Here is a 27,541-nt window from a genome sequence, read left to right on the forward strand (position 1 = left end):
TCAACTTAACCTGTACAGGCAGAACTCTTTCTGCACCCAAACCATCTTCTTTTTTCTTTCCCTGTTCAGCGGCACTTCTGCCCCTCCGTTTGCTCAAGCTCCAAACCTGGGAGTCATCCTTGACTCCACTCTCACACCCCCGCCCCCTCCACACCCAGCACTGGCAGTCCTGTAACTCTGCCCTCAAGGGAGATCGTGAATCTGACCGCCTGGCACGACCTCCACTGCCACGGCCAAGACAAAGCCCCTCATCTCTCACCTTTCTCTTACCCACCTCTACTCTATTTCCAATGGCAGCCAGAGGGATTTTTAAGAAAACAAAGATCACGTTGCACTCCTGCTTACAGTCCTCCACTGGCTTCCCAATGTGCTTGGAGCAAACTCCACGTTCCCTCCTGTGAGTTCTAGGGCACCGCTGGTCCTCACCCTGCCTGACACTTCTTCCCAACTGCCACTCGCCCTGGGCTCCCTCAGCTCTGGCCACGAAGGCTGTCTTCCTTCCCCCGCAATCCTCCAGCAAGCTGGGCTTGTTCCCATGGTCTGCTCCTGCTGTCTTTCCTATTGAAGTCACCTCCTCCAGGGAGCCTTCCCCTCCACCTTTGCTGTAACAGAACAGCTTCCGCTTTCTTGTCTCATAGCACTTACCAGTATCTGAAGTTACATAATTCATTCGCTTAAGCACTTTATTCATGAAACAATGTAAGCCTTGAGAAATAAAAGTAATATAATAGATATCCGTGTATCTGGATGTTAATGTTTTGACTTATTTGTGTCAGTTCTCCCTTTCTTTTTGAAGAAATAAAATACATACAGGTAAGCCCCACCTCCATCCTTCCTCCCTCCCTCCCTCCCCTCCACCGAAGTTGGAATGTAACCCTCCCTGTATGTTTTCACATTTTGAAATAATGTGTGAGAGCATAAACAATAAAGACTCTATATTATGGACTTATTTTTTGTTTTGTTTTGTGGAATTATACATAAATGATATCCTACTCCTTTTTGTACCTTATGTTTTCCCACTAAACATTGTTTTTGAGATCCATCTATGTTGATAAAGATTTGTGGTAGGTTTGTTTGGTATGTTCTTTTACACTGCTGAATAGTTTGCCTACCGGCAAGTAAACCACTGTTTATTTTCCCATCCCCTACTTGAGGGGTGGTTAGGTTGTTTTTGCTTTTTCTCTGCTGTAAACAATGTTGCAGATGAACATCCTTGCCCAAGTCTATTTGTGGCAACACTTAAAACTAGAATGTTGGGTCATAGAATTTGCATGTGTTAAAGGCAATTACTTAATGACTTAAATTACTCTCTGTCTCTGGAGAGGCGAGGTTGCTGGCGCTCTAGCTTTGGTGCACGTCAGAATCACCAGGCAGGCTTGTTAAAATGCAGATTGCTGGGCTGCAGCCCTAGAGTTTCTGTTTCCTTAGGCCTGGAGGTGGGGGCTGAGAATGTGCCTTTCCAGCAAGTTCCCAGGCAATGCTGCTGTGGCCGAACTGTGGACCACACTTTGAGAACCACTCGGTTAGGCTAAGCCAAATCTCACTGGCTTACAAACAACAAAGGCTCCCAACGAGAGTCAGAAAGGGGGCTCTGGCCTTTGTGGCTATACTGCCTGATGACATTATCTCCACATCAGTCAGGGTTTTAGAACGTGGAGGACGTTCATTCACCATCTTCCTGGCTTTCCTGTGTTGCTGGTAAGATATTCGATGTCATTTGGATTCCCTATCTTTAATCTTTGGCCATTTTTCCTTTTAATTATTATATTTTTTCTTTGGAAGCTTGCACACTCTTCATCACCATTGCTCTGAAATTTCATGATGATGATGTTCTCTCATGTGGTCCTTTTTATCCGTGGTGCTTGGCACTCAGGGAATGCTTTCATTCTGGAAATTTGCGTCCTGTTCTAGGAAATCTTGAGTTATTTCTTTGATCTTTCTGGGACTCCTATTTTGTCAGCTAATTGGATCTATTGATCTAATCCTCTTGATTTTCTTATCTTTTCTTTCCCAACTCTTTATAGTTGTTTTCTTTTCTATAAGATTTATATAGCTCCATATCCCAACCTTGCTATTTTACAATTCTGTCATATTTTTTTTTTAAAAAACTTTATTTTTCAGAACAGTTCAAAGTTTGAAGACATTGTGAATACAAAGTGTTCCCATGTCACCCACACTCAGGCCCTGCTATTTTTAGCATCACATTATTATAATACATACATTTGTTATAATTAATGAACCATTATTAAGGCATTATTGACCAAAACTCATATACTATTCAGATTTCCTTAGTTTTTAATGAATCTCCTTTTTCTATTCCAGAATCCCATTAATACATCATCTTACATTTAGTTGTCATGTTTTCTTGGGCTCCTCTCTACCATGACACCTTCTAAGACTTTCCTTGTTCTTTATGACCTTGACAGGGTGGAGGGATGCTGGTCAGGGATTTTTATAGAACCCCCTCAATTTAGATTTGTTTTTTCATGATTAGAGTGGGCTTATGAGATTTGGGGAGAAAGACCACAGAGCCAAAATGCCATTTTCATCACACCAGATCAAGGGTACATGCTGTCAACATGACTTATTGTCACTGTTGATGTTGACCTTGACCACCTGGCAGAGGTTGTGTTAATCAGGTCTGTCCACTGTGGAGTTTTCCTTTTCTCCTCCACCCTGCACTCTTTGCCTGCAGCCCACATGGGCTTCAGAGGGGTTATACTCTCTCTCCTTGAGGGCTGCTATCATATTTTTATTTCCAAGAGCTTTTCCCTCTTAAATGTATTATTTTTATTTTTTTGAGACAGAGTCTCACTCTGTTGCCTGGGCTGTAGTGCTGTGGCGTTAGCCTAGCTCACAGCAACCTCAAACTCCTGGGCTCAAACGATCCTCCGGCCTCAGCCTCCCGAGTAGCTGGGACTATAGGCACGCACCACCATGCCTGGCTAATTTTTTTCTATATATTTTTAGTTGTGCAGCTAATTTCTTTCTATTTTTTTTTTTTTTTTTGAGACAGAGTCTCACTCTGTTGCCCAGGCTAGGGTGAGTGCCGTGGGGGTAGCCTTGCTCACAGCAACCTCAAACTCCTGGGCTCAGGCGATCCTCCTGCCTCAGCCTCCCAAGTAGCTGGGACTACAGGCATGTGCCACCATGCCCGGCTAAGTTTTTCTATATATATTAGTTGGCCAATTAATTTCTTTCTATTGATAGTAGAGACGGGGTCTCGCTCTTGCTCAGGCTGGTTTCGAACTCCTGACCTCGAGCAATCCGCCCGCCTCAGCCTCCCAGAGTGCTAGGATTACAGGCATGAGCCACCACGCCCGGCCTTCTTTCTATTTTTAATGGAGACAGGGTTTCGCTCTTGCTCAGGCTGGTCTTGAACTCCTGAGCTAAAATGATCCTCCTGCCTTGGCCTCCCAGAGTGTTAGGATTACAGGTGTGAGCCACCATGCCCGGCCTAAAAGTATTATTTTAAATAACCTTTTATCCTCTGTTTATGGTGGCAATATTGTTTATCTTTCTGAGGATATTATAGTTTTTAAAAAAGTTTTCCTAAGTGTTTTACATTTTTCTTCCTCTAAGTTCCTTTTTAAAAGCTTGTTTTCTTCAGATTAGACTCTTTTCTCACATGTTGATTCTTGGCTGTCTGTTCATATTTGAAGACTGGGACAGTAAGAAGCAGATGGAAAGTTCTAGGTGAGTGAGACTTGTCAGCAGGCGGGCAGCTAGCTTGATTGTTTTGCTGGGCATGTTAGTTTTCTGTGCCTGCTGTCAAAAATTGCCACACAGCCACTGGCTTAAAACAATGTAAGTTCATTCTCTCCCAGTTCTGAAGGCCGCGCGTCTGCAATGGGGAGCACGGGCTGAAATCAGCCTGTCGGCGGGGCTGTGCCCGCCCAGAGGCTCTGGGGAGACTCTGTTCCTTGCTTCCTCCAGCTTCTGGTGGCTGCCGGTGTTCCTTGACTTGTGGCCGCGTCATTCCAGTCTACACCTCGGTCACGCAGCCTCCTCCTCTCCTGTGTGTGAAATCTCCTGCCCTCTCTTACAAGAACACTGTGGTGGCATTTAGGGTCCACCCGGGTAATCCAGGACAACTACTCCACCTTAAGACCCTCAATGACATCTGCAAGGACCCTTTCTTCTTCTAAGGTAACAGTTCTGGGCTTCTGAGTTAGGCCTGATACCTTTGGGTGGTCACCATTCAGCCTGCTACGCTGGTGGCCCCCTTGTCAGTACCGTTTCCGTAGTTTCTCTTTGTTGGTCGGTTCCTCCAATGTCCCCTGGACTGCCTGGCGGCCAGTGTTCTTGGTGCTGAGGGGACAAAGGCTACAGCACACCCTTCCACAGGTAGACTGTGGAAGAGTGTCATCATGAAGTTATAGGTAGGCTTTTAAGAAGTATTCCTGCTTATCCTAGAGGACCTCGCTTTTGGTGAGGTCTGTGTCCCCAAGACCAGAGAGACCAGGTGAATCTCTTCAGTCTCACGCTGAGGATAGAGGAGGGGCAGTCAGCAGCTTCAGGTGAGGGACGGCTTGTTAGACCTCTTAGTTACTCCTTAAACAGACCTTGAACTAATTTTCCTGTTTGCTGCACCTCTACTTTCAATTCCTGAGCCTTTCTGGGACTCTCAGGCAGAGTGAACCAGCCTGCTTCTGGACCCAAACCATTGGTTTAGATACCAGCTTGCTAGTCTCCTCAGCAAGGTGGCATTTGTCCATGAGCTTCCCAGTTTCCAAAATGTTGTCATCGATGTCTTCTTTGTTCTTGTGGGGTTTAATGCAATTAAAATGCTCCCTTTGCTGGGGTTTGTGTGTGTGTGTGTGTGTGTGTGTGTGTGTGTATGTGTACCTTGAGAGGGAGCACAGGTTCAGTCTGCCATTGAAAACTACATGTGGCTCTCAGCATGTGGTCCCCCAGCCAGCAATGCCGGCATCACTTGGGAACTTGTTAGAAATGCAAAGTCTCAGCCCAGTGTCAGGACTTCTGAGTCATAAACTCCCCGGGTGCTGTCCAGTAATCTGCATTTTATCAAGCCTTTCTGCTGATTCTGAGCTATGCCAACATCTGAGAACCGCTGTTGTGGGAGGTATTAATTCTTCTCTTCTCCTTCCTACTGACATAGGGTCTCCCTGCTGAGAGTGGAATCATTTGGCCCAAGAGCACCGCCTTAAGGCCACAGTCATACCTGGTGGAGGGTAGCAGAAAGACTCACCACGTGTCTGTTTTAGAAGTGAATATTCCTTCCATGAAGGCCTCGGGGGGCATCCACTTAACGGGCAGCATTGCACAGCCTCCCTTCCTGTAGTAGCTCGCTCTGTGGGGAGAAGAGGAAAACCAATCTGGGATCTGGAGATGGCACTAAGCAACAACTCTGCCAGGAAACTTAAGAAAGTGGCAACAATACCGTCTGCACATTAAAGGATTGAAATTAATGAGGGGTCCTTGGTGGTTCAGGAGGAGAGCAGGGGCACACAGATCATTTAGTTAAGAGCTGTGGTGTCATTTAATAGGAGACAGAACAGCCCGCTAGAGCACAGAAGAAAAGATCTATGCAATGACTAAGGTACCTGCTAGCAGATGTTTAGATTTCCCTGTTGGATTTTGTTTATTATAACTCACAATGAATAACATTACTCTAACCTTATAAGTACAGTGTGTTTCTGATGATCTGCAGTAATGCAAGATCTAAAATGGGAGAACTGAGAGCAGGGCTTGTGTTTCATTCATTTTGGATCCTTCATGGCAACTCATACAGCATTTAGTTCAATATAGGCAACCAACAAATAATCTCGACAGCTGTCTGGAGGCTGCTCCCATAACATTCCCAGACAAAAGAACCACAGAGCTGGGTGCAGAGTTGGCTTAAAAGGTAGATGAATGAATTTATTAGCTTTTATCAGTAAAGTCATTAATGCAACTCACTGACAAAAGCCCATAAATTAACTCATCTGCCTTTTAAGCCAGTTGCATGGCTAGCCTGGTATTCTCCTGCCTGGGTGTGTAATGGCAGGCAGCTTCCTGCCAGCTGCTTACATTAATGAATTACCTTAAGAAACATGTGCTGTATGTTTAGTATGTATCAGGTACTCTGCCATGTGCTGAGGACATGAATGAGTCACGGTGTCTCTTTCCTAAGGACACAGTTTCATGAAAGAAATGGATATATACACAATTGCAGTACAGAGCAAAACACATGATAATGCAGATATATACAAAGTGACACAAGTAAAGAATTGATTCATTGTCTTCGAGGCAGGGGTCAGGTGCAGGGAAAGCTGCTCAGAGGGGTGCCTGTGGGGCTGAGTGGTCACGAAGCTGTCCTGGAAGCACATTCCTGACCCACGCAGTTGCGCAGGGTACAGGGTCTGTGGGGACCTGTGGGACTATAGGTAACTTAGGGTGGTTGGAGCCCAGGGCTGGCAGCTGTCAGAGCTGAGGCTGGGAAGGAAGAGGTGGATAACAGGGCTGGGGAAGTGACACTGCAGCGTTTGTGTTGGAAACGAGGCTGTCCCAGCGTCTTCTGAGAAAGGAGGGGAAGGAACGCCGAGACTCCGGTGGCAGAAGATGAAGCGGAGCGTGTGAGGGGAGTGTGACGCACAGCAGCGGCACGTGGCTCCAGAGAGGACTTTACTAGCTCAGTCTTCCACGTGCTGCTGCCGTGGGCAACGTGACGGCATCGGCACGCTAACCCTGGGGATAGTGACCACTTCTGACCGAGGACTTCGGGGCTGTCTGGATCCATCTCCCTTTTTCTTGAAAGAGTTAAAGCTCTGGGTAACATCACCCCTCACTCTACCCCTGTGAGCTAGGGAGCGGGTAGTTAGTGACTGTGCAAAGCAGTGACTTATTTAGCTTGTGTAGCAAGTCAATGTTGTAAAAAACTAAGGTGGGGGGGGGAACAACTCTAGGAGTTGGGAAGAGAAGGTGGGATAAAGTTCAATGAAAGTAGTATTAGTTTTTAAAATTGAAAAAATGATGATGATTTTTTATGTAGCAGTGAGAATATGATAGAAGAAGAAAAGAAGCTGAGCTAAGTAAGAGTCTGTCGCTTTGAGCCCCTCCCAGGGCTCCTAGTGTGGGTGCCGGGCCCAGCACCTGCCAGCTCTGGGGTGCTGGTGCCTGGGGTGGTGGGTGCTGTGACCACTTAGAGTTCCTGAGTCTTGATAAGAGGGGTTGAGGAGGTTCAATAAAGTTTACTTGGAAGCTTTTTCTGCATCAAGTATCCAAGTTTTTCTGTGTTCTCCGGTCGTGGCAGGATTAGAGCGTTGGAACCAGAAAGACAATCTACTTAAGAACTTGGTGGCAGTTATTGGAGGCAGCACGATCCTAGATTTAGACCTTCATGTTTGGGCACTAATCATGGTTTTCCATATCCTGGAAAGGAACTTAATGACATTTTAAGGGGCAAGTTGACAAGGTCCTGGGAGATGATGTAACGCACAAGCGGCCCCATCCCATTGTCTCGGGGAGGCGGGAGGGTGCGCTGGAGGAGACGGGCCTGGGTGCGTCCTGGCAGTCGTGACTCACCTGTAGATGTCTCGGGCCATTCCAAAGTCTCCAATCTTGGCCACTCTTCCAGGGCCTGGACAGGTCAAGAGGCAGTTCCTGGCAGCAATGTCCCTGGGAAGAAAAAAAAAAAGCAAAATTGCATTTCTTAATTTTACCCCTGGGAAGATAAATGTACAATAGCCATTGCTAGGATTTTTACCTCCAATGTGAAGTTCAAATAGTTCCCTGCTCTACCCTATATTTTTCCTCTGTTATATTATATACTTCAGTGTGAAAGAAATAGTGTTACCAATTCTAGGCCTCAGAACTAACAGGAAAATGGAAAAGGATAGGGGAAATGATTGAAAATGTTTAATGGGACAATAATAATGAGATAATTATAGTAGGAGCTAGAATTTGCTGGCCTTTTACTATGTGCTAAGCATTATTGTAAGTACTTCATGTCTAATTCTCACAACCACCCTATAAAATACAGGGTGCTACTATTATTCTCATTTTATTAAAACAATAAGCTAAAAAGCACATAATGTAGAAAGCATAAGAAATGCTATTTGTTTTCTATAGACCACTGGTTGGTTTCTGCCCGTTGTTTGAAGGAGTGCTTTAAAATAGCATGACTTCTATGGTATCAAATTCAAGTAGTTTAAGATATTCCTAAAGAGTTCTAGTTTTTAAAGAAATAAGCCAAATAAACTGTAACCCAGCCACAAACAAACAAAAAAAAAAAAAAAAAAAAGAAATAAGCCATGATGGTTCTCATATCCATGGTTTTATCTAAAGCTTTTGCTAAGCCACGTGGCTGAAGAATCACTTCTTTCAAGTTATGAAGTTGTCTTTGTCGTTGGGCTGCAGATGGCCCGTTTTCCTGTGGCAGGCCTCTGAGACGTGGCCAAAAGCTTTCCAGAACTCATCCACTTCTCCTCTCCGACTGCTCACTCACTGTCGGCATGCATGTGGGAATGAAGGATGCAGCTAGAAGTCTGGAATGGGTCTCTAATAATATTAAAGTCCTGTGCAGGAAAAAATAAGAAGTGCTTAGGGGCCACAGGTGGAGTTTTCATATTCAGTTGGTTTCGTGAAGATTCTGGTCCTTGGTTGAGAAACGACTTATAGGATAAACAACTGGCTGTTAAGATAGTATTAAAAAAATATGATCTGGATTGAAGATCGTGGCTGAGGATATAAGAACAATGGGATGTTGTTAATGCCATTGACCTGATCCAGAAGGTTTAAGTTGGATTTTGAGGGGCGATGGTGTATAAAATGCCCCCATAAAACCATAAAGGCATAGCACATGTGACATCAAAAAGAAGAAATATAGCTGGACATAGCCATTAATTCTCAAGAGAAATATGGCAAAGTAGACCAGGAACAATATTTATGGCTCCAGAAAGGTTTTTATGCTGATGTGTATGGAATGATTGTTTAAAAAAGTGATCTTGAATTTAAGGGCAAGAAAGTAAATATAATATCATAGAACACACCAAGAGTTGATAGAATGACACATCATTCTTGAAATGGCAATAAACTATGTGCAAAGGAAACTGATCTAATAAAAAATTGGAAGCACGTGGATCTGGTGAGGGAGTTCCACTCTGAATTCAGGAAGCGCGGGTGTGTGGAAGCCCGTGAATGTGAGGGCAGATACAGGGGGAGGGAGGAGAGCACTGGAGGGCTCTGTTGTCGTGTGTACCCCAGATCTCTTAGTTAGTAGGAAGATGTAAAGGCTGCTTTCTGAATACAAATGACCAAATTACTCCAGAAGACAAGCTTTGATTGAGATGGACAATTTCTGCCAGATGTTTTCTTTTGCTTAAAACAGATCATCTGGTACATTCTTGATTTGGTCTTCAACAATTTAATTTCTTAAAAAAGATAAAAGAGCAAAAAACTGTTACTCTGGGAGCTAATTCTGACCTTCAGTGACTATTTATAGATACAGAAGTGATATGATTGGTGAGAGAATGTGATCCTGTGTCATCTATAACAAGGGAACGCTGGCTATAGTCAAAACATATTGTGACTCCAGGGAAGCAGACTTCAAAAGGTCCGAGGAAAGATGGACATGATCCTTCAGCCAGAGGATCTGTGTGCTGCAGTGACCCCCGTGGGCTGGAGATGAAAAAGCAGAGAAGACCTCTATGAGAAATGAAGGGTGACTTAAGGTTGCTCTGGTGACTTCAGGAGTCCAGACTTTAAGGACTCGGACGAAAGATGGGACAATGGCTCTAACCACAGATGACTTCTGGAAAGAGCACAGCCTTGTTTCGACTGAGCAACGACAAAGCCTAGAGGAAAGATTTAGGGAAAGTTCTGGCTATAACGAAAAGGATGAGCAGGAATGACCCAATCTTTGAAGTTGGTCCCAGCTCCTCTTTTGCTTCCGTTATTTCTCTCAGACAGGAGGATCCACGAGTTGGAAAGGTTTAGAATCAAGAGGAAGAGCTGAAGACAAAAATGGTGAAGCAACAGTAAAAGGATAAGTTATTGTGAGAGACTCTATCGCCTTGTGTCAGGGGTGACTTTGGGAACTCAGGTGAGTGTACTTCCTGATCTCTGGTTTCCCCATTTTTATTAGGGAGAAAGCACAGCTTATTATATACTTAACATGCTTTGCTTTCTTTCTTTTTTTTTTTAGACAGGGTCTCACTCTGTCACCCTGGCTAGAGTACAGTAGTGTCATCATAGCTCACTGCAACCCCTTCAACTCCTGGGCTCAAGCCAGCCTCTAGCCTCAGTCTCCTGAGTAGCTGGGACTACAAGTGTATACCACTATGCCTGGCTAACTTTTCTATTTTTTTGTGGAGATGGGGTTCTTGCTCTTGGCTCAAGCTGGTCTCCAACTCCTGGCCTTAAGTGATCCTCCTGCCTCAGCCTCCCAGAGTGCTAGGATTACAGGCATGAGCCACTGGGCCTGGCCATATACTTTTCTGTTTCTAAGCTCATACAGCATCTCTCATTTTCTGCTTTGTACTTACATATTCTAATCATTACGAATATGCCTTAAACTCTTTGAAGACATGGGTTAATAAATGACTGTGAGTTCAGGTTATTACTTACTGAATTAGAAGCAAATCAGTAAGGAAGAGTCTTGAGAACAGCCTAACAATCTATTTTACTTTTCAGATTTCAGAATCAAGCTGTCAACTGAGAAAGTCACCAAGATCCACAAGGAAAGCAATGTGCGATCTGTGATGTTTGTGGCATCAAGTGTGGACATGATGTCACAGTCCAAATAGCATTTAAACACAAGGATTATTGTAGTAACAGAAATGAAGTATAAATGTAAAGAAAATAATCATTATGCTTCATTTCAGAGTATTTTAGAAAAAAGTAACATATCCAACAAACATTTATTGTGCCCCCACTATATGCCAGGGATACAAATATGAATAAAACAGGGTCTTTTCCTTTGAGTCATCTATTGTCAAAAATGTATTCATGATTCTTCTAACTTCCCTGTAAGGAGCCCAGTTTTCTAGATGGGGAAACCTTAAAGTGATATAGGACTTGAACATTCAAGATACAGACAGGAGGCCCCACAGGAGTTCAAGAATAACTTGCAGGTCCCCGGCACTGGCATGGATACATTATGATACCCCTGTCACAGTGGGGCAAGTGAAGCCCTGACAAAGTTACCCCTCAAAGACAATGGAGCGGACTCATCCAGCGTGTGCTGGAGAGACACCCAGAATTCCGCTCTGACGGGGACGTGGGCCCTCAAGACGCACAGGGAAGCACAAGACGGCATGGGAAGGGCAAGTTCACTTTGACTCACCGGTGGATGAAGTGGTTCTCCTCTAAATACTGACAGCCGCAGGCAATGTCCCGAGCCACGTGCAGAAGGTCCAGCATGGCCAGGGAGGAGGGCTGGCTCTGCGGGAGACAGAAGCGGCCACTGAGCAGAAGCTCGTGGGGGAGAGGGAAGGTCTGAAATGCTGGCTCCAAGGGCTCTCCAGGGGTGTCAGCCCCGGCTGCACGTTGGAAATCACCTGGAGGCGTTTAAAGGAACACAGATGCCCGGGCTCCAACCCAGACAGAGGAATCGGTCCCTTGGGGTGGGCTCAGCACTTGTACGCCTGAAAGCTTCCTGGTGATGCCAATGTGCAGCCGGGCGACAGGCATCCGGGATGGGGCAGATTCCTCCCCTTTTGATGTATCCTGCACATTCTCCTACCCCTATCTTCAAAACCATCTGAATACCTCAAATCTATAAACAAGCCTGTGAGGAAACCAAGGGAGTAAGATGTTGTTTAAAAAATATTCTTAAAATTACTTTTCTTTAAGAAACAGAGCTAAAGTGCATTGAAAAAGAAAAGCTTTTGGAAAATGTTGGGTGATTAGTGATCTCAAGCTTTTCTGCAAGAAGCCTCCTTCATGCAAAAGGAGATGTCACCCCACCTCTGGGCACATCCTGTCTTGGCTTCCTGGACAGCCGTGACATCCCAGCTTGGTCCCCCTTTAATTCCTAAATCCCCGAGTGTGCAGCAGCTCATCCTCGTGCCGAGTCCCAGCCACTGTGCTGTTCCCTGTGCGTTTCACTGTGTCCCCGAGTCCGCTTTGAGGTCTTACCCTCCCAGCACAATGCTGGGCACGCTCTGCATGTTCAGTGAGTATCGGGTGGTGGGATGGTTGATTATAGCTCAGGGCTATAGCTAGGGCTATACCTAGAGGGGCATGATTCAAATACCTACCCAGGAAGGCACAGTGGTCAGTCAGCTCACCCGCTGCAGGGTTGGGTTGGATTGTTTAAGCCCCAAGAAAGGTGTTTAAGCTATTGACTCTTGAGTACCTGAGCAAACTCCCTAAAGGAAACCCATGCTCTTGGAGTTTGCTCTTCCTTCTAAGAAAGTCAGAGCCCTTGACCCTGTCCACGTCGCATCCTCAAGGGTGGAGCGAGCACTGGGCGCTTTAGTCCCGAGGTGCCCACAGGGAAGTCACCCAGCCAGCAATGTAACCAGGGTCTGCATGCGGGCTTAGCCTGCTGGGGTTTCCTCTGCCACTCTCGGGCCCTCCCGGGACTCCTTGGATCAATGGTGTGGGTCTGGGGGAGGCAGAAAGGAGCCTTGCTGCTCAGGACTGTGCTCCAGTTCTGGGGCAGACGGCAGGGATGGGCAGCGCCCTGCCAGTGCCTCACATCGGATAGAGCAAAGCCAGGAGCGTGACCCGTGACGGTGTGATGTGCTGCGCAGTAGGTAGCTAGGAGAAGGTTATCTCCACATGAAAGATGAGAGGGCTGAGTGCACAGAGAGGTTAAGTGACTCACCCAGGTCACACAGCTAATAAGGAGAGAGCCAAAGCTGCCCAGAGCTGGGCTTTAAGGATTTGAGTTGGGGGGTAGGGAGGGATTCAAGGAGTTAAAATTGAGCTTCTTAGGAGAGAGCCGCTGAGGGGGCGGAGGGTATGTGACTACAGTGCACAGGTTACAGAGTACAGCACATGAGGACAGTGAACAGCACACTTCAGTCACTCCTCTGCCAGGTACCCCAGGGAGGACCAGCTCAGCTGGGACGGCTGGAGCTCGGGAAGGTGAGAAGCATGATTGGGGTGCTGCCGGATGTGGGTGCACCAAGACTTGGGTGTGTGGTTGGCAATAAGACCCACACCCAGGGAAAGTAGAGCCAAGAGTTAGAAGAGCAGGTTTGGTGGGTGGGATTCTGACCCTGAGAATTGGCTCTCCCAAAGGTAGGTGACTGCCCGGTGCCTGCTGGCAACGGGCAGAACTGGGCAGCAGGCTCCTGCTCCGACCCTGCTGAGGGTGGCGGGCGGGGAGAGATCGAACGACCCGCCTTTCCTTGCTGGGGCTTTGTTCTTTGGGACGACATGTAAATCATCGCTCATCATCAGAGGAGAGAGATGGCTTTGCCTGCGGGAGAGGGAAGCCCTGCTCCTGACTCCCGCCCCTCCCGCCCCTAAATTCCTTGGACTTGCCAAGCGCCGGGTTCCAGACTGCCTTTGTGGGGAGGACTCTCTCCTCTGCACGCACAGTACTTTCTTTCCCTAAGCCCAGGAAGGTCCAGTGAGAAAACCAGAGCTGTGCCTCTCCCCGAAGTGTGATGGCATGTGACCCCCATTTGACCTGGGCCAGCAGTCAAATCTGGCCCAGCTGCTAAATCTCAGGGCACGAGGGCCGAAGGCTCTGCTGTCCTGGGTGGTGGTGGGCATCCAGTGAAGCGGATGCCTGGCTCCTGGAGGGGACGCCTGGACACCTGGCAGTGTCGGCTCTCAAGGACACAGCCTGACCTTAGCACTTTACAGCATCCCAGAGAGGACCCTTGGGTAAACAGAGGGTTAGAGAGAGCACTGAATCAGGAGTCACAAGTGCTGCATTCTAGTCCCAGCTCCTCCACTTCCTGTGTGGCCTTGGCAAGTTGCACAGCCTTTCTGGCTACAGTTTTCTCATCCATAAAATGGGGGCGAGCTCTGCTCTGTCTACTCCATAGGGCAGTGCTGAGAGACAGGGAAGCTCTGGGGAGGGCAACGGTGCGCAATGAGGGTTATGATGCATGAGTCCGTCTCCCCAGGCCCGCCCTCCTGCCAGGTGTGCTCAGGTGCGCACACACTCATCTTGTCAAAGGGTAAGATAGGATTCCTCTTAGATGCCAAGAGGGGTCGCCAGGGGCTTGTAGAAACAGTGTGGAGGCTCCTAAGGCAAAGGCATTAGACATTGGCCCAACGAAGGGTGGAGATTGGATCAGCCTCGCCCTTTCAGGGCTTCCACCCCACTGTGAGTCCCCGAGAGAGGTGTGACCAGGCTGGGCCTTCTGTAGCAAGTGGCTATAGGGAAAGTGAGTCTTTCTCAGCTTTGCTAGGAGCAGGAGGGTGCCACTGCGCTCGCTGTGCTAGTCTCTGCCTGGGTCCCCCACAGTCTAGCATCAGCTCGAGGAAGCCTCAAGCCTGACCACGGGCACCTGTGCGGCTCCAGGCCTAAGGAGCAGGGGCTGCTGAAGACCCCAGAGACAGGCGTGGGTGCTAGACTCAGGGTCACCCAGGGAGCTGTGCTTCATGATTTAGAGCCACCTTTGAGATGTTTTGCTCTCACCCTCGCTGTCACCTGTGCAGACACTGAGGCTAAGGGGTTGACTGCCCTAAACCACAGGAGTGTCTAATGGCCAAGCGGGGGCTGGAGCTTGGGGTTGTTGGGTCCACCCTAGGTTTCCTCACTTCCCAAGCTCTAGCCCCTTAACCATAACACGGATGCAGCACCTTCCAGAATATTTCAGCACTTTGTTTTTATAAAAGTCAGAACGTCCAGGTGCTGCTGTCTCTATTTGAGGCATGAGGGTAGTGGGTTCAGAATGAGTGGCTGCAGAGTGACCTGCCCTAGGTCAGTTTGTTGAGTTAGCGACATGGCTGGTGTGAAAGTTCCCCTCTGTGTCTGTCGCTAGTTTGGGTTTTCTGGATTCAGCAGGCCACCACAACAGGTCCAGGTCACGGAATGCATTGCATGAACCTTGCACAAGCTCCCTGGGGCTGGGGCTCAGCTGTCACCCACCTCTGTCCACTCCCTCCTGGCCAGGCCCCCACATCCAAGCCCAAGCTCTGTCTCCCTCTGTCCCGCTGAGAATGTCACCTCCCAGGCTGCCCAGGCTGGCTCCTGCCATCCCTGCTCCTTTCCTTGGCACAAGCACTCACCGGGCGAGGGCGGGTCTCTCGGAGGAAGGACTTGAGGTCTCCGCCTGCCATGAGCTCCAGCAGGATGAACCGGGGCAGGGCCTGCAGGCTCACCCCGATACAGCGCACGATGTTCTGGTGGTTGAATTTGCTGCAGAACAGAGGGGGATGTAACCAAATTTAACTGAGCTGAGTCTGGGCAAATCTTAAGTGGGAGAAGTAGGATATAAAGTTACATTTCAGTATTCGTGTTGTGTAAATGTGTTCCGTAATACCGGCGCTGGGTCCCAGGATGAGCCTACAGCCAGAATCAAAACCAGGCCCACTAGAGTTCAGTTTGCAGGAGAGTATTTGGCTGGAGTGGGAGGATGTGGCTGAGGCACTGGGGCGAGAGTGTGGGGACAGGAGAGATATCGGTGCCTGGACCAGCGCTAGAATTCAGGGTTGAGTTCTCTGAGGAGGGGCTCAGGCAGAAGCTGAAGGAACTGCTTCTAGGAGGGACAGTGTGAGCCATGCAAGGTGACAGCGAGTGAAAGAGAGAAAGGAAGAGGAGGGTGGCCTCATGGGTCCATGCAGCCTCCTGTGGATTCCTCATGGGAGGGAGCAAGTCAGGCCAAGGGACCCTGAGATTTGGATTTTCTTTGTTAACATGATGCTATCAGGACCCACAGGGCAGTGGGGCCAGGGGACTCCACGTGGGAACGCACATGCACGCACACACACAGAGTGAATGGCTAGTTATCACCCGGTAGTGACATGGAGTGACTGGAGTTTTCTTCCATATAGTCCCATACTTGCCAAGTTTTATTCAATAATCATGTACTACATGTACAATCAGAAAATAAACACTTTATTTTAAATTTTTGAGACAGGGTCTGCTCTGTCACCCAGGCTGGAGTGCAGTGGTGTAATCATAGCTCACTGCAGCCTCAAACTCCTGGGCTCAAGCGATCCTCCTGCCTCAGCCTCCTGAGTACAGATGCACATCACCACGCTAATTTTTGGGACTACAGATGCACATCACCACGCTAATTTTTAAAAAAATATTTTGTAGAGATGGGGTCTTGTTATGTTACCCAGATTGGTCTCAAGCTCTTGGCTTCAAGCAATCCTCCCACCTTGGCCTCCCAGAGTGTTGGGATTATAGGCATGAGCCACTGTACCCAGCCAATAAATGTTACTTTTAAAGCAAGGTGTTGACCCCACCATACATTCTCCTGTGGCTCTAGACCCCACAGGCACATCACTCACATTGCCTGGACTTGTTCCCCCTGCCTATTCCACCAAGGGGACACCCCAAGCTGCCCCCACCTGTCAGCATGTTCAGAGGCTTCCCAGTTCAATCGGGGGCCATGAGGCCCCCCAGATCTGGAGGTCAGACATCTGCCTCCTCCTCAAGCAGGAGCAGAGGGCCTCTGGAGCCCCAGGCGCTGCGATTCCCAGCTTAAATGCAGACCCACGAGTTAGAGGGTGCAGGCCAGCTGAGACTCAGCCCTGCCAATGTGGACCTAGGGTCAGCTAGCTTCTCACATTAGGGGACATTTGTACTACGTCTACAAGCTAGGATTGGCTAAAACTAGCATGCTCTGTTTCTTAAGAAAACTGTCAAAAACTAGCATGCTCTATTTCTTAATAAAAAGTGAGGGAACAACAACCAGCGGGTGACCACAGGGGCATTGCTTGCAGGCAGCATTACCAGTGGCGTTATTAGGTTGCACAGATTTTTTTCTGAGACAACTGTCCGGAGTTGTCCCACTCTGGTAAGAAGTGTCAAGAGTACTTGGGAGCCTCCTATGGGGGAAGAGGGACATGCGGGGCACAGCGCCATTTTCCTTGGAGACATCTGTCTGTTGGCGACGTCTCCCCCTTCTTTGCGGCAGTGGGGTGCGAGTGTGTCTCTGTGGCTTTACCTGATGATCAGGGCTTCCATGAGGAAATCCAGCTCGTCCTGCTCGGAGCACACCTCGGGCAGCGTCTGGGCACGGAAGGGGAGCAGGCTGTGAGCGGAGGGCTGTAGCCCGCAGAGACCGCAGCCCAGGTCGGGCTCCAGGGGACCTGCCTCTTACCTTTACAGCCACTTGCAGGGGGCTGGGGTCGCTGGGCATTCCAGACACCTGGCCTTCATACACCTCCCCGAATGCACCATGGCCCAGACCCCTGTGCAAAGGAGAAGACGAGATGAGGCCGAGTTAAATGGGTCACGATAAAGAGGCAGCTGGCGCCCCCAGGCTGGGGGTCACATTTAGTGGACAAACACGAGAGGCTGGGGTAACTTGCACGCTCAGGAGTGGCATCCTTCACCTGCTTTGCTATGCAGTCCCGGGCCTCCATTCTTTGTCAGAAAACTGCCAAGATAGGTTCCAACCAGGGGTTTGTGGCAATGTTCAAACGTTTATTCAATCAATAGTTGCTGGCTCTCTGATACGTGCCAGGGACATGGCCCTTGCCCCGGCAGGGCCGGTGGGGGGCGGGGGGAGGCTCCCGCTCCTTGGGGAGGGACAGCTCTCTGGCAGATACTTGCTGTGGAGTGTCTTCAGTGAATGACAGAGGGAGGCTCGGGCTGCTCTCCAGGTGCTCAGCGGAGGGGCACTATGTCCCTCCTGAAGGGGGTGGGCCAGGCAGGCTTGGGAGGGACCCCCTGAGTGGAGTTTTTGGAGAGCCCTATTTCTTCCAGTGAGTTTCCTCTCCCCATATAAACTCCGTGAACACACAGGACAGCAGCAGGGCACTCACCGCAGGAGAGTGATGTTTTTCCGCGGCACCTCCTTCAGGTCGCTGATGGAGGAGGTCTTGCCGGCAAAGCAGTAGTTGGGGTTGTAGTCAGTCATGATGGTCGAAGTGCGGAGCTTGCTCAGCTTGTACTCAGGGCTCTGCAGCTCCATCTGCATGGCCTGCAGCTCCTGGTGCTTCCGGCGGTACACTGCAGACAGACGGTCAGTGGCACTGTGGCTTGGACCAGGCGGTCTGGCCCTTGAAGGCCAGCAAAGGCCACCTCCTCCAGGAAGCCTCCCTGGATCTCCATCTCCTCCCCCAAGCTGTAAACCTTTCCATCTTACTTAGTAACACTAACAAATGATTACAGATGTGAAAGTGCATCTTTAAATGAAACATCATTTAAGGTAAAATTTAAGATCATAAATGGAAAAGATTTTATTGTATCAAAAAGGCAGTCATGTCAGTTTGAGTCCTTCAAGAATCACACTCAAGATGGGATTGGACATGCCAGGATTTTGTTAGGGGAACTGCCTATAAGAGGAAATGGGGAGGGTGCCAGGAGTGGCCGGGGAACCGTCGGACTATTGCAAGTCTGACCTACGAGAAGGAGACGGGAGGGAAGGGTGGGTAGAAACTCCCTAGATGCCATGCAGTCGAGGAAGTTGCTGCAAGGCCCGTGGGAGTTCTGGAGCCAAAGTCGGCCGTCAGAGGAGCCCCATGTCTCCAGGAATTGGCCTGCTTTGGTATTTCTGCTCCACTCAGTCACTGGTGGGGCAGCCTCAGTGCAAATGCAGCAGTGGATTTGAGGGTGTGGCCCGGGCCTTGGTCGACCATGTTTCCTATGGTTGGAGAACTGCCCCCTAGTGAAAAGATTTCTAAATCGGTATCTGAGGACCTGTGCTCTGTTCCACCTCTGCTACTTACAAGCTGAGTGACATTGACCAGGTCATGTGACCTCTTTGGTCCTCAGTTTCCTTTTCTGCAAGCAGGGATGGTAACTCTTGCCCTGTTTCCCTAAGCCCCCTCTCCCCACCCACTAGGGTTGTCTGAATTCACCGACATAAAATGGTTTAGAAAAATTCTGAAGTGCTCTCCCAGTGTGGGTGACCATTGTTATAGTTGCTCTTACATGTGAGGATGTCTGTAAGGCCAACTCCACGTGAAGCAAATGAACTTGCCATTTGGAGTGTGGGTTCTGCGGGTCAAGCCCAGCTCTCCCCACTTCCCGGCCTGTGCAAGTGAGTCAGCCGCTGTGTGCTCAGCCCCCTCCTCCGTGACCTGTGCCAACCATCGTGATCACAGGGTTACTTGGAGAGTTATTAATAATAAATGGAGATGTGTAAATCGCCAGGCATGTAGTAAGCATGCAACAAGTGTTAGCTCCTACCGTCCTGTACCCTTGAAGGATGGCATGTACAGGGACACACGTATGGTGCCATCTCCTATCCACCTGTGGATCCCGCTGCCTCCCCCGGGGCTGGCCTGTGAGGCCCCCTAGGGGCCTTTCCCTCTGCCCTCCTCACGCCTCTGCCCATCGTCCTGGCCATCCTCGTGCCAGCAGTAGGCACCGGGCAGGACCACGTGCAGCCCTTGATGACCCACAGGTCAGTTCACTTCGGCTCACAGGCCAAGAGGAAATGCACAGAGAGCAGCTTTCCATTCTCTCCATCCAGAAAGGGGGTGTCTGGAACAGCGAGGGGCTTGAGCACTGCGTGGGGAGTCAGCCGAAGCAGGAGCCATGCCCACGACAGCACGTGAGGACTGGAGTGAGATCTGAGGGCAGGCGCAAGCTTCAGCCACCGCGTTGCTACTAAAGAGTCCACCCCTGCCCCCCACCTCCAGCAGCCAGGAGGCTACACAAGGGGCTGAGGTTCAGAATCGGGGCCTCCTCCAGGGAACAGTGGCTGCTCTGCTGGGGGGAGGGTTGGGACCTTCTGTTTGGCTTGGCCCAGGCCACCCTAATCACCACCCCGCCCAATCGCAGGGACCAATAGGCCAGAGCGACACCTTGGCAGCCGCAGCACAGCCTGAGACCCTGCTCAGACCTGCCTTCCTGCCCCGGCAGGAGCCCCAGGGCTGCAGCACTCACCGATCATGATGCCAGAGAAAGCCAGGACCAAGGCGGCCACGAGGGCGGAGGTCACCACAGAGAGCACCAGCGAGAGCGGCAGGTGGGGCTCCGGGGTTGGCGACACTGGAAGACAGGTCCCCACGGGGCACTGACAACCACGCTGCTTCTCCTCTGAGCTGGGCCCAAATCAGAAACACCCTCCCCAGCTGGGAAAAAGGCCCCCTGTTCCTTCCCCTCCCTGGACACTTTATCACCCCTGTCTTTTCAGGGGACCGTGGACAGGTCATAGGCTCATCAGGGTTTTACAGGCTTTCAGCAGCAGCTTTTGGGTGGAGGGAAGATTTGACAGGGTTGAGTAACCCATTCTGGGTGTTGGTCCCAAACATCAAGTGCACAACTCTAGGATGAGGACGGAAGGTAGACAAAAGTGGATACAGAAGAGATTTGGGGGTGTCAGGTGGCTTGGCACTCAGTATGACCAGACAGTGGAGTGGGTCACCAGTTATACCCTCTGAGGCTGAAGTGCTTCCCTGTGGCCCGGGTGCTGGGCCCGGAGCATGGGGAGGCGTCCTGTGCCCTCCGGGGCCAGTCCACACAGCCTCTGTGCTGGGGCCTGGACACCACATTTCCAAAGGGGCACTGACGGCTGGAACACATGCAGGATGAGGGACTGCAGGGTGGGAGGGGACACAAAGCTGTGTCTTGTATGGACTGGGGTTATTTAATGAGGAGAAGATGTGAAGCCGGAGGGAGCACTGTCTTCACACACTGCACTTGACCGGCAACTGTAAGGAAGGAGACCTACGAGAGGAAGTTAGCAGGTTCAGGGTCCTGGCCCTGACACTCCCGATGGCACAGAGTGCCCTGTGAGTAGTGAGGTCCCTGTCACTGGGGGTGTTCAAGTAGAGATGGGATGGCCCCTTGGTGAGGATGTCAGAGTGCTCATGCCCCAGGTTAGGGATGGGACGGGGGGACTTTGCAGACTCTGTCAGGAGCTGTGGTCCTCTTTCCACACACCGGTGGTCAGAGCACCTGCGCTGTGGCAGGCAGGGGAGGGACAGGAAGTTTACAGAACTGAGTCTGGGGTGTTCTGGAACCCCGGGAAACCAGCTGCATTCGTGGGCCAAAGCTCAAGCTCTGCCCCTCCCCCACCCCGCCCCATCCCCTTACCAATGCAGGAGACGCCGTCCTCAGCCAGCACCGTCCCGTGGTCACAGAAGCAGATGACCCTGTGGCTCTCGGGGTCCATGTGACATTCGTCTACCTCACAGTGACTGCAGTTTAGGTAATGCTTAATGTTCACTTCCCCGTGGCCCTCCATCACTGGCGACAAGGAGGGAGGGTAAGTCTCGGCTGAGCCTGTGAGGACAGCCCTGCACCCTGTTCCCAGTCTCCGTGCTGTCTCTCCAGCTGGTCACCGTGGGCTCTCTGGTCCCTGTTCCTAGGTCCCATTGCTGCCGGAAGCACATCTGGGTAGGGAAGTCTTATGCATCTGGTGAGTGAAGCTCGGACAGAGGACATGTGGGTACCCGCGGATGTCTGCGTTTTTGTAAGTGGGAGAGTCCACTTGTGTGACCCTAGGGTGGCTGGGTCAGGTATGTGGCTGCTATTTCTCCATTTGCCAGGACCAGCCTTCCTGGCAGTCCGTATCCTGCCTCCATGTGTGTCTTAAACCACACGTGCTAACTTCCCGAAAACTGGGTGAGGCGAGCCCTCGGAAGACTTGCCTGCAGGGGACCCATAATTGTGCCTTTGTATTCTGGAGGCCTGTTAGTAACCCTGAGGTTTTAGCCTGTGGACAGGACTGGCTTAAGGAAGTCTGTTCCGCTGCCTGGCAGAGGGGTACCTTTTAAAGCCGGGGTGTATAGGACGCCCAGGGGACTGATGAAGGAAACCCCGTCCTCCCCGTCCATTTCAGGGTCATTGTTCGAGGCTGCATTGCCACCTATGGCAAACCAAAGAAGAGTTTAACACAGAGAGGTGGGCGCCAAAGTCTCAACACACATGCGCATCAGCGGGGCGTGCAGCTCTGGCCAAAGCCAGGGGGTCCCCGGGGGCCTCGGGCAGGGAGATGGGGAGGGAAAGGAGGCTCAGGGCACAGTAGCTGCACTGGGACTTGGCTCAGTAGATGCCAGGTGTGTGGCCACCTCCCCCCCAGGTCCAGCCGGCTCCCATGTGGGAGTTGCCACTGCTCTGCTGGGCCCCACCAGGAAGCAGTCAACGTGAGCAAGAATCCCAAAAGTTCTGGTCTCCCCAGGCCGGGATACGCCCTTGGCGCCTCTTCCAGACCCCGTCAGGACAGTAGCACTGAGGAGCTGCTCCCCATCCCGTTGGCAAGGGTTGGGGCTTGGGGGAGATGAGCCCCTGTGCCCTAAGGTTCCTGTCCCTCCTTTCACCTGGGGTGGGGTTACCTCTGGGCTCCCCCCTTGGGCCCCTCCTCCCACCCAGGGCTTGGGAAAGACGAGCGCGTGGTTAACACGAGCATCTTACACACAGCGTCAAAGCAAAACACTGACAGACCATCACAGCACGTGCATGCATTCGTCCTAGTCTGTGGGGCGGGGCTCCACATCCCAGCCCTGCAGCGTCAGAAGGCTCCACCGACAGTGCTCGGAGACCCAGAGGAGGCGGCTGGGAGCAGCTGCCCTCAGCATGGACAGCGGGGCCTTCTGGCAGCCGGGGGCTGGGGCTGGGGGGGCGGAGTCTGTGAAACCACAAACCAGTCCCTTCAGGAGCCGGCTTGGCCAGGCCGTCCATAGGGAGGCTGGGGGAGTCTGGCCTCCGAGGGTCCCATGCCAGCGAGTGCTTATGGGCAGCTCAGAGAATGTTCCAGAAAGCCAAAGCCTCTTTGTCCTGGGCTTTCGGGGAGATCAAGAGTCCCAGGGGCTCTTGATGCTGCAGCTGAGGGAGCCGGGAGGCAGGATGCTGGCTCGGAAGCCGACACCCTGCCTCTGGCTGGTCCCCGGCGGGGAGGGAGGCGTGCAGTCACAGTCCACACGGGGGGGCCGGGGGGGCAGGGGCAGGCTGGGACGGGGAAGAGAGGTGAGGTGCCTAGGACTAAGGGGGAGGGAGCGACACCTTGAACACGAATCATCTTTACCTATATATCCTCCGCCTCCTCCACCGGAGGAGCACCCCCCGCCACCCCCTCCGAAACCCCCTCTGGTCTCCCACCCCCACTTCTTCATGGCCTGGGGGCAGGAATGTCCTCCGGTGGCACCCTCCAGCAAAGACTTTCCAGCCCAGAGCAAGGAAGTGTTATCATGCCAGCCACCTCCACCACCTGCAGGGAGAGACGAGGAAGGGCTGTGAGGAGCTGGCGCTGGCAGAGGAAGCGGGACCATAGCTGTGAGGGGCACTCCACCAGCCCCAGCTCCCGGGGGCCTTCTTCAGTGGGACCTGGGGGCTCCAGAGTCCACAGTCGGAAACCAGGAGAGGCTGTCCGAGGGAGACCTGTCTGGCCACAGCCGAGTGCGTCCAGGTGAGAGCAGTCCTCATATCCCTGCTCCCCACCACACTTCTCTGGCTCAAAAGCAGGGCGTGCGCTTGGTCAGGGACGGGGCAGGGGAGAGGTGGCAGCGCCACAACCAAACTCCTTCCTCTGTCTTCTCTCTGTGCCCTACATCCCCCGAAGTGCTGGGCCTTCATTTCGTTAGCTTCTCCTCTTCCTAACAAGAACTGGGACGCACCCGTCTTTGTGCAGCCAACTGCCAGAACCCTGCAGAGGTCACGGTGCTGACGTTTCTTGCAGGAATCCTGGACTAGACACCAGATGGCCCGAGGGGCTTTCTTGTTTGCTGTCTGGGAAACCCTAGGCAAGAACTTCCCCATTCTGAGCCTCAGTGTCCTCACCTGTAACACGGGGATGATAAAACCCACCTGGTGGGGGTGGCGTGAGGGTCAGAGGAGACAGGGTGTGAAATGCTCCACAAACTGCCAGATGTGGGCTTGTCAGGAGCTCGAGAGGCAGAGTACGCGTGTGCAGACGCCTCTCGGTGCCTGCTTGGGCTGCCCCAGGGCCAGGCATGAGCTGCTCCAAGGTCAGGGGCAGAAGCCCCGGGAGAGGGATGGGTGCTACCCTGGCAAGAGAGGCAGCCTCGGGAGCTGTGCTTGCGGACGCCCCGGGCTGCTCTGGGCTCTGGCAACGGCTGACCACAACTCGCCTCTCCTGCTGGTGCTTGAGGTTCCAGGATATCCTCCCACCCCATATACCTCCACACCTAGGAGCCCTGACTATGCCCTGATTTCCTTCATCAGCGCACACCCTGCCTGGGGATCCTACCTGCCCCTGGAGGAAGGAGGAGCCTCAGGGGGAGGCTCTAGCAATTGCATTTCGTTAACACCTGGGGATGGTCAGCTGTCGGACTGAAGGCCGCTTTTTGCTGCTTTTTCTCAGTGACCCTATCTGCAGGTCCAAGCTCCAGGTGGGCAGGGTGGCCTGTGGGCCCCTAGGGTGCTGCCTGCCCATCCCTCCCTTGATGGTGGTACCAATATCCAGGGCTCCCAGCATCTCAGCTACCAATAACAAAGACGCTTTCAGGTGATAATGGCATTGGACCAAGCTGAAGCCCACCCAGTCCCTGGGAGGTGTGCTGGGAGGGGGCGGGCCTCGGGGGCTTTACCTGCGGCTCCGGAATTGCCGTTGAGCCCTAGCACGGAGGAGTTATTCTCCAGTTTTTCTGGGTGGAACGCGTCTGTCTTGGCCCCGTAGGCCCTGCCGCCACCCCCGGCTGCAATGATCAAGGGCACGGGCACTCCGTCCTTCATCTGGCCAGGGGAGACATTTGGAAACTGAGAAACTGAGCCATGCGCTTTGCCCCTGGAGACCCTGAGCCCTGGTTTAAATGTCTGAACCTCACCGAGTGTTTGCTGGGCAGTGGGGTGACCTGGTGACCTCTTGGTGGCCTAAGGTGGCTTGAGGGGTCTGGACTGACGCTACAATAACCCATCAGCTCCCCACCAGCTTCCATAACAGCCGGGGTTCAATCAGGGAGGCAGAACCACCGGCTCTGACCACTGCAAGTTCCAGATTAAGCTCTCAGCATCGCCGTCCCCGTGGGAGCACCTGGCAGGAGGCCCCTGCCTTTAGCTTCTGGCCCGGCTGCGATGATGTCAGGGAAGTTCACCTCGGGACAGAAAGCTGGCCCAGGAGGGCACAGCGGGGCCCCCTGGAACTCTGAAATCAGGTGGTAAAGTGACAATCGGGCCTGTAAGTCAGCAAGGGCAGAGCCTGCCCTTCCTTGGGCAGGCACCCCCACATCCCTCTGGGCCTCAGTTTGCTCATCTTTAAATGGGGATCAGAGCACCCAAGGGTTCTAGTCCAGGGCTGCACAGAAATCGCTGCCCTTCTTGGGACTGTGATGCGGAAGAACTTACCTTAAATACGTAGGTGGCTCCGCCCCCACCTCCTCCTCCGCCTGCCCACTCGTGCACACTCCTGTTCACGCGGATTTCTTCCTCTATCACGTGGTTCTCTCCGATGCAGACTTTCTGGATTAATTGGTTTGTCTGTAGCAACAAAAAGCACATTAAGTTTGTGTCCAAACCAGGGTTCTCCACTTGCCAACAGGCAGAGTGTCTATGCTTCAAGATAGGATCTGACTGTCTCTCAAATAGCTTACAGCTGAGTTGAGAAGGTGCTAACGGTCACTCTGGGCAGTCTTAGGGAAGGACCGCAAGGATGGCTGAGAGACAAAATGATACGAGAAGTTGTGGGGAGAAAGTGAGCCTTTGTTGCTGACTAGTGATCAGAGAGGACTGCCTGCAGGAGGGAGCTTCTAGTTGGGCCTTGAAGGACAGGGAATTATTTTTTTTTTTTAAGCACAGAATGTAGAGGAAAGTTAGGTCATTCCAGGGGGAGACAGCTGCATTACTCAGAGGTAAGAAGGCGAGTGGGTGCTTCGGGAAAAGCCCAAAGGTCTCTTTGGCTCAGAGGAGTCCATTTTAGGACAGACAGATTGTCCAGGAGGACCTGTTTGAATCCTGTAGACTCTGAAGACAGGATGACAAAGGTCCTATATGGTGAGATAGGGCTGGGGGGCAGGTAAATGAGGGCAGGTAGAGGGAATTAAACGGAACAATCGGATCATGGCTGGAGCCTTGAATGCAGTCCCAGCAGCCACTGAGGTTTCTTGAGAGGCTGCAGTTCTGAGGCTTCATGGGAAGAGAAAAAAAAGCAACAGGAAGCCAGACTCAGATTTCATTCCTCGCTCATCTTTGGGAAAATCGGTTCTCCACTTTGGACATCTCGTTCTCTCATTCCTCCCAGTTAATGTCCCATTTCTCGCCCCCAGAATGCCTGGCACAATCATAAATTGAGCCCCCTGTCTGCCACGGGGAATAGGGAGGAAACCTGCAGTTAGCCTGGGCCCCCGCCCACCCCGGGCGACCGTGGCGGAGGCACTCGGTCCCTCTGACACTCCGGTGTGGAGCAGGAATAGACACCCCAGGCAGCTGCAGTATTTACTTCGGGTAGTACACGTATGGTGTCTAGTACAGTGTGTCACACATGCTAGGGCCTGAATAAATGGCTGCTCTTATGATTTGATTTAGGTTCATTTCTGGTCCTGGTGGGGGCTCCGGAACCTGAGAACCCCTGGGATTGTGCTGGAAATTTCTGTAACACAGAAAAGCCGGGAACCACTGAATAAAGAGGGCAGTGCTTGAAGAATGGCCACCCCTGCCTGCCAGCCACCACGGCGCAGATGAATCCTCTGAACATCAGCCCAACCTCAGAGCAAAATGACTTTTCTTTCACTTAATAGAAAAGAAGCCAATAAAACATCACATTTCCATCCGATGCTGCTGTGTAACCAGCCAGTGGACATGGCAATCCATCGTGAGCTACTCCTTGTGCTAAAGCACTCAGGGGTGCCAGCAATGAGTACTAGAGAAATTTCCAGATAAATAGCTGAGATGCAATTTGTTTTATGGCATTTTGGATTTAATGATGGAAATAATTTGATATTTTTTAGAGTGGATTTAGTGTGGGTAGAAGGCTCTGAATTGCTGTCGTGGAGAGTTGACATTTCCGTGTGTGTATGCAGCGCTGTCCTGGGCTGGGGGAGACCTTGCTATAGTAACTGCCCCCTGGGCCGGGCGTGAGCTACAAGGCCACGCTGGGCCTGGGGTTGGGGGAGGGGATGTGGACTGGCAGCTGGGCAGAGCACAAGACACGGGGTCCCGTCTGGGCTCTTGGCAGCCCCACCATGTTGGGAGAAGCACCTCACCTCTCTGGACTTGCCTCCTCGTCTGTAACCAAGGGGCTGCCCAGTCTGCACCAGCGGTACTGAGAGCGTCCAGCCCCCCCAGATTCTGCTCACTTCCTCTGGGGGGCAGCAGCGAGGCCTCCACCTACTCGGGGATGCTCTCTCCCCTTGAACAGAATCTGGAGATTGCTGGGGTGGGGTTGGACCCACGCCCATCCCCTACTGCCCATGCTCCAGGAGGGCAGCATCTTCTTTACACTGGGCGAGGACAAGGAGTGGTCCAGTCTCAGTCTGCATCTTGCTGGAGCCAGCGGCAGCATTTGGCAGAGTTCATACACCTGACTTCCAGGACTCCACGCCCTCTGGGGTCCCCTCCTGTCTCCCTGGCTCCTCTCTTTTGGCCTTCTTTGCTCATTTCTCTCCC

At 51.6% G+C, this 27,541-nt stretch overlaps 2 protein-coding genes across 2 annotated transcripts in view; one reads left to right on the plus strand and one right to left on the minus strand.

The window, feature by feature from the left end:
- The window catches only part of CLIP4 (CAP-Gly domain containing linker protein family member 4), an 89,832-nt gene extending 84,615 nt beyond the window's left edge, over window positions 1-5,217 (plus strand). Inside the window, exon 17 of the mRNA XM_076000643.1 lies at window positions 5,123-5,217. Within this exon, the coding sequence (XP_075856758.1) occupies window positions 5,123-5,171 (49 nt within the window). The 3' untranslated portion in view covers window positions 5,172-5,217. The remainder of the gene's footprint in view (window positions 1-5,122) is intronic.
- The window catches only part of ALK (ALK receptor tyrosine kinase), a 646,976-nt gene that overhangs the window by 9,685 nt on the left and 609,750 nt on the right, over window positions 1-27,541 (minus strand). The window contains exons 14-26 of the mRNA XM_012788333.2: window positions 25,286-25,417; window positions 24,532-24,676; window positions 23,010-23,192; window positions 21,756-21,854; window positions 21,080-21,232; window positions 19,928-20,032; window positions 17,857-18,043; window positions 17,190-17,280; window positions 17,034-17,098; window positions 15,145-15,274; window positions 11,288-11,385; window positions 7,528-7,620; window positions 5,213-5,314 (exon numbers count right to left, since the gene is read on the minus strand). Of these exons, the coding sequence (XP_012643787.2) occupies window positions 5,213-5,314; window positions 7,528-7,620; window positions 11,288-11,385; window positions 15,145-15,274; window positions 17,034-17,098; window positions 17,190-17,280; window positions 17,857-18,043; window positions 19,928-20,032; window positions 21,080-21,232; window positions 21,756-21,854; window positions 23,010-23,192; window positions 24,532-24,676; window positions 25,286-25,417 (1,583 nt within the window). The remainder of the gene's footprint in view (window positions 1-5,212; window positions 5,315-7,527; window positions 7,621-11,287; window positions 11,386-15,144; window positions 15,275-17,033; window positions 17,099-17,189; window positions 17,281-17,856; window positions 18,044-19,927; window positions 20,033-21,079; window positions 21,233-21,755; window positions 21,855-23,009; window positions 23,193-24,531; window positions 24,677-25,285; window positions 25,418-27,541) is intronic.

Source organism: Microcebus murinus, chromosome 3 (genome assembly GCF_040939455.1).
Source record: "Microcebus murinus isolate Inina chromosome 3, M.murinus_Inina_mat1.0, whole genome shotgun sequence".
NCBI classification, from domain to species: Eukaryota; Metazoa; Chordata; class Mammalia; order Primates; family Cheirogaleidae; genus Microcebus; species Microcebus murinus.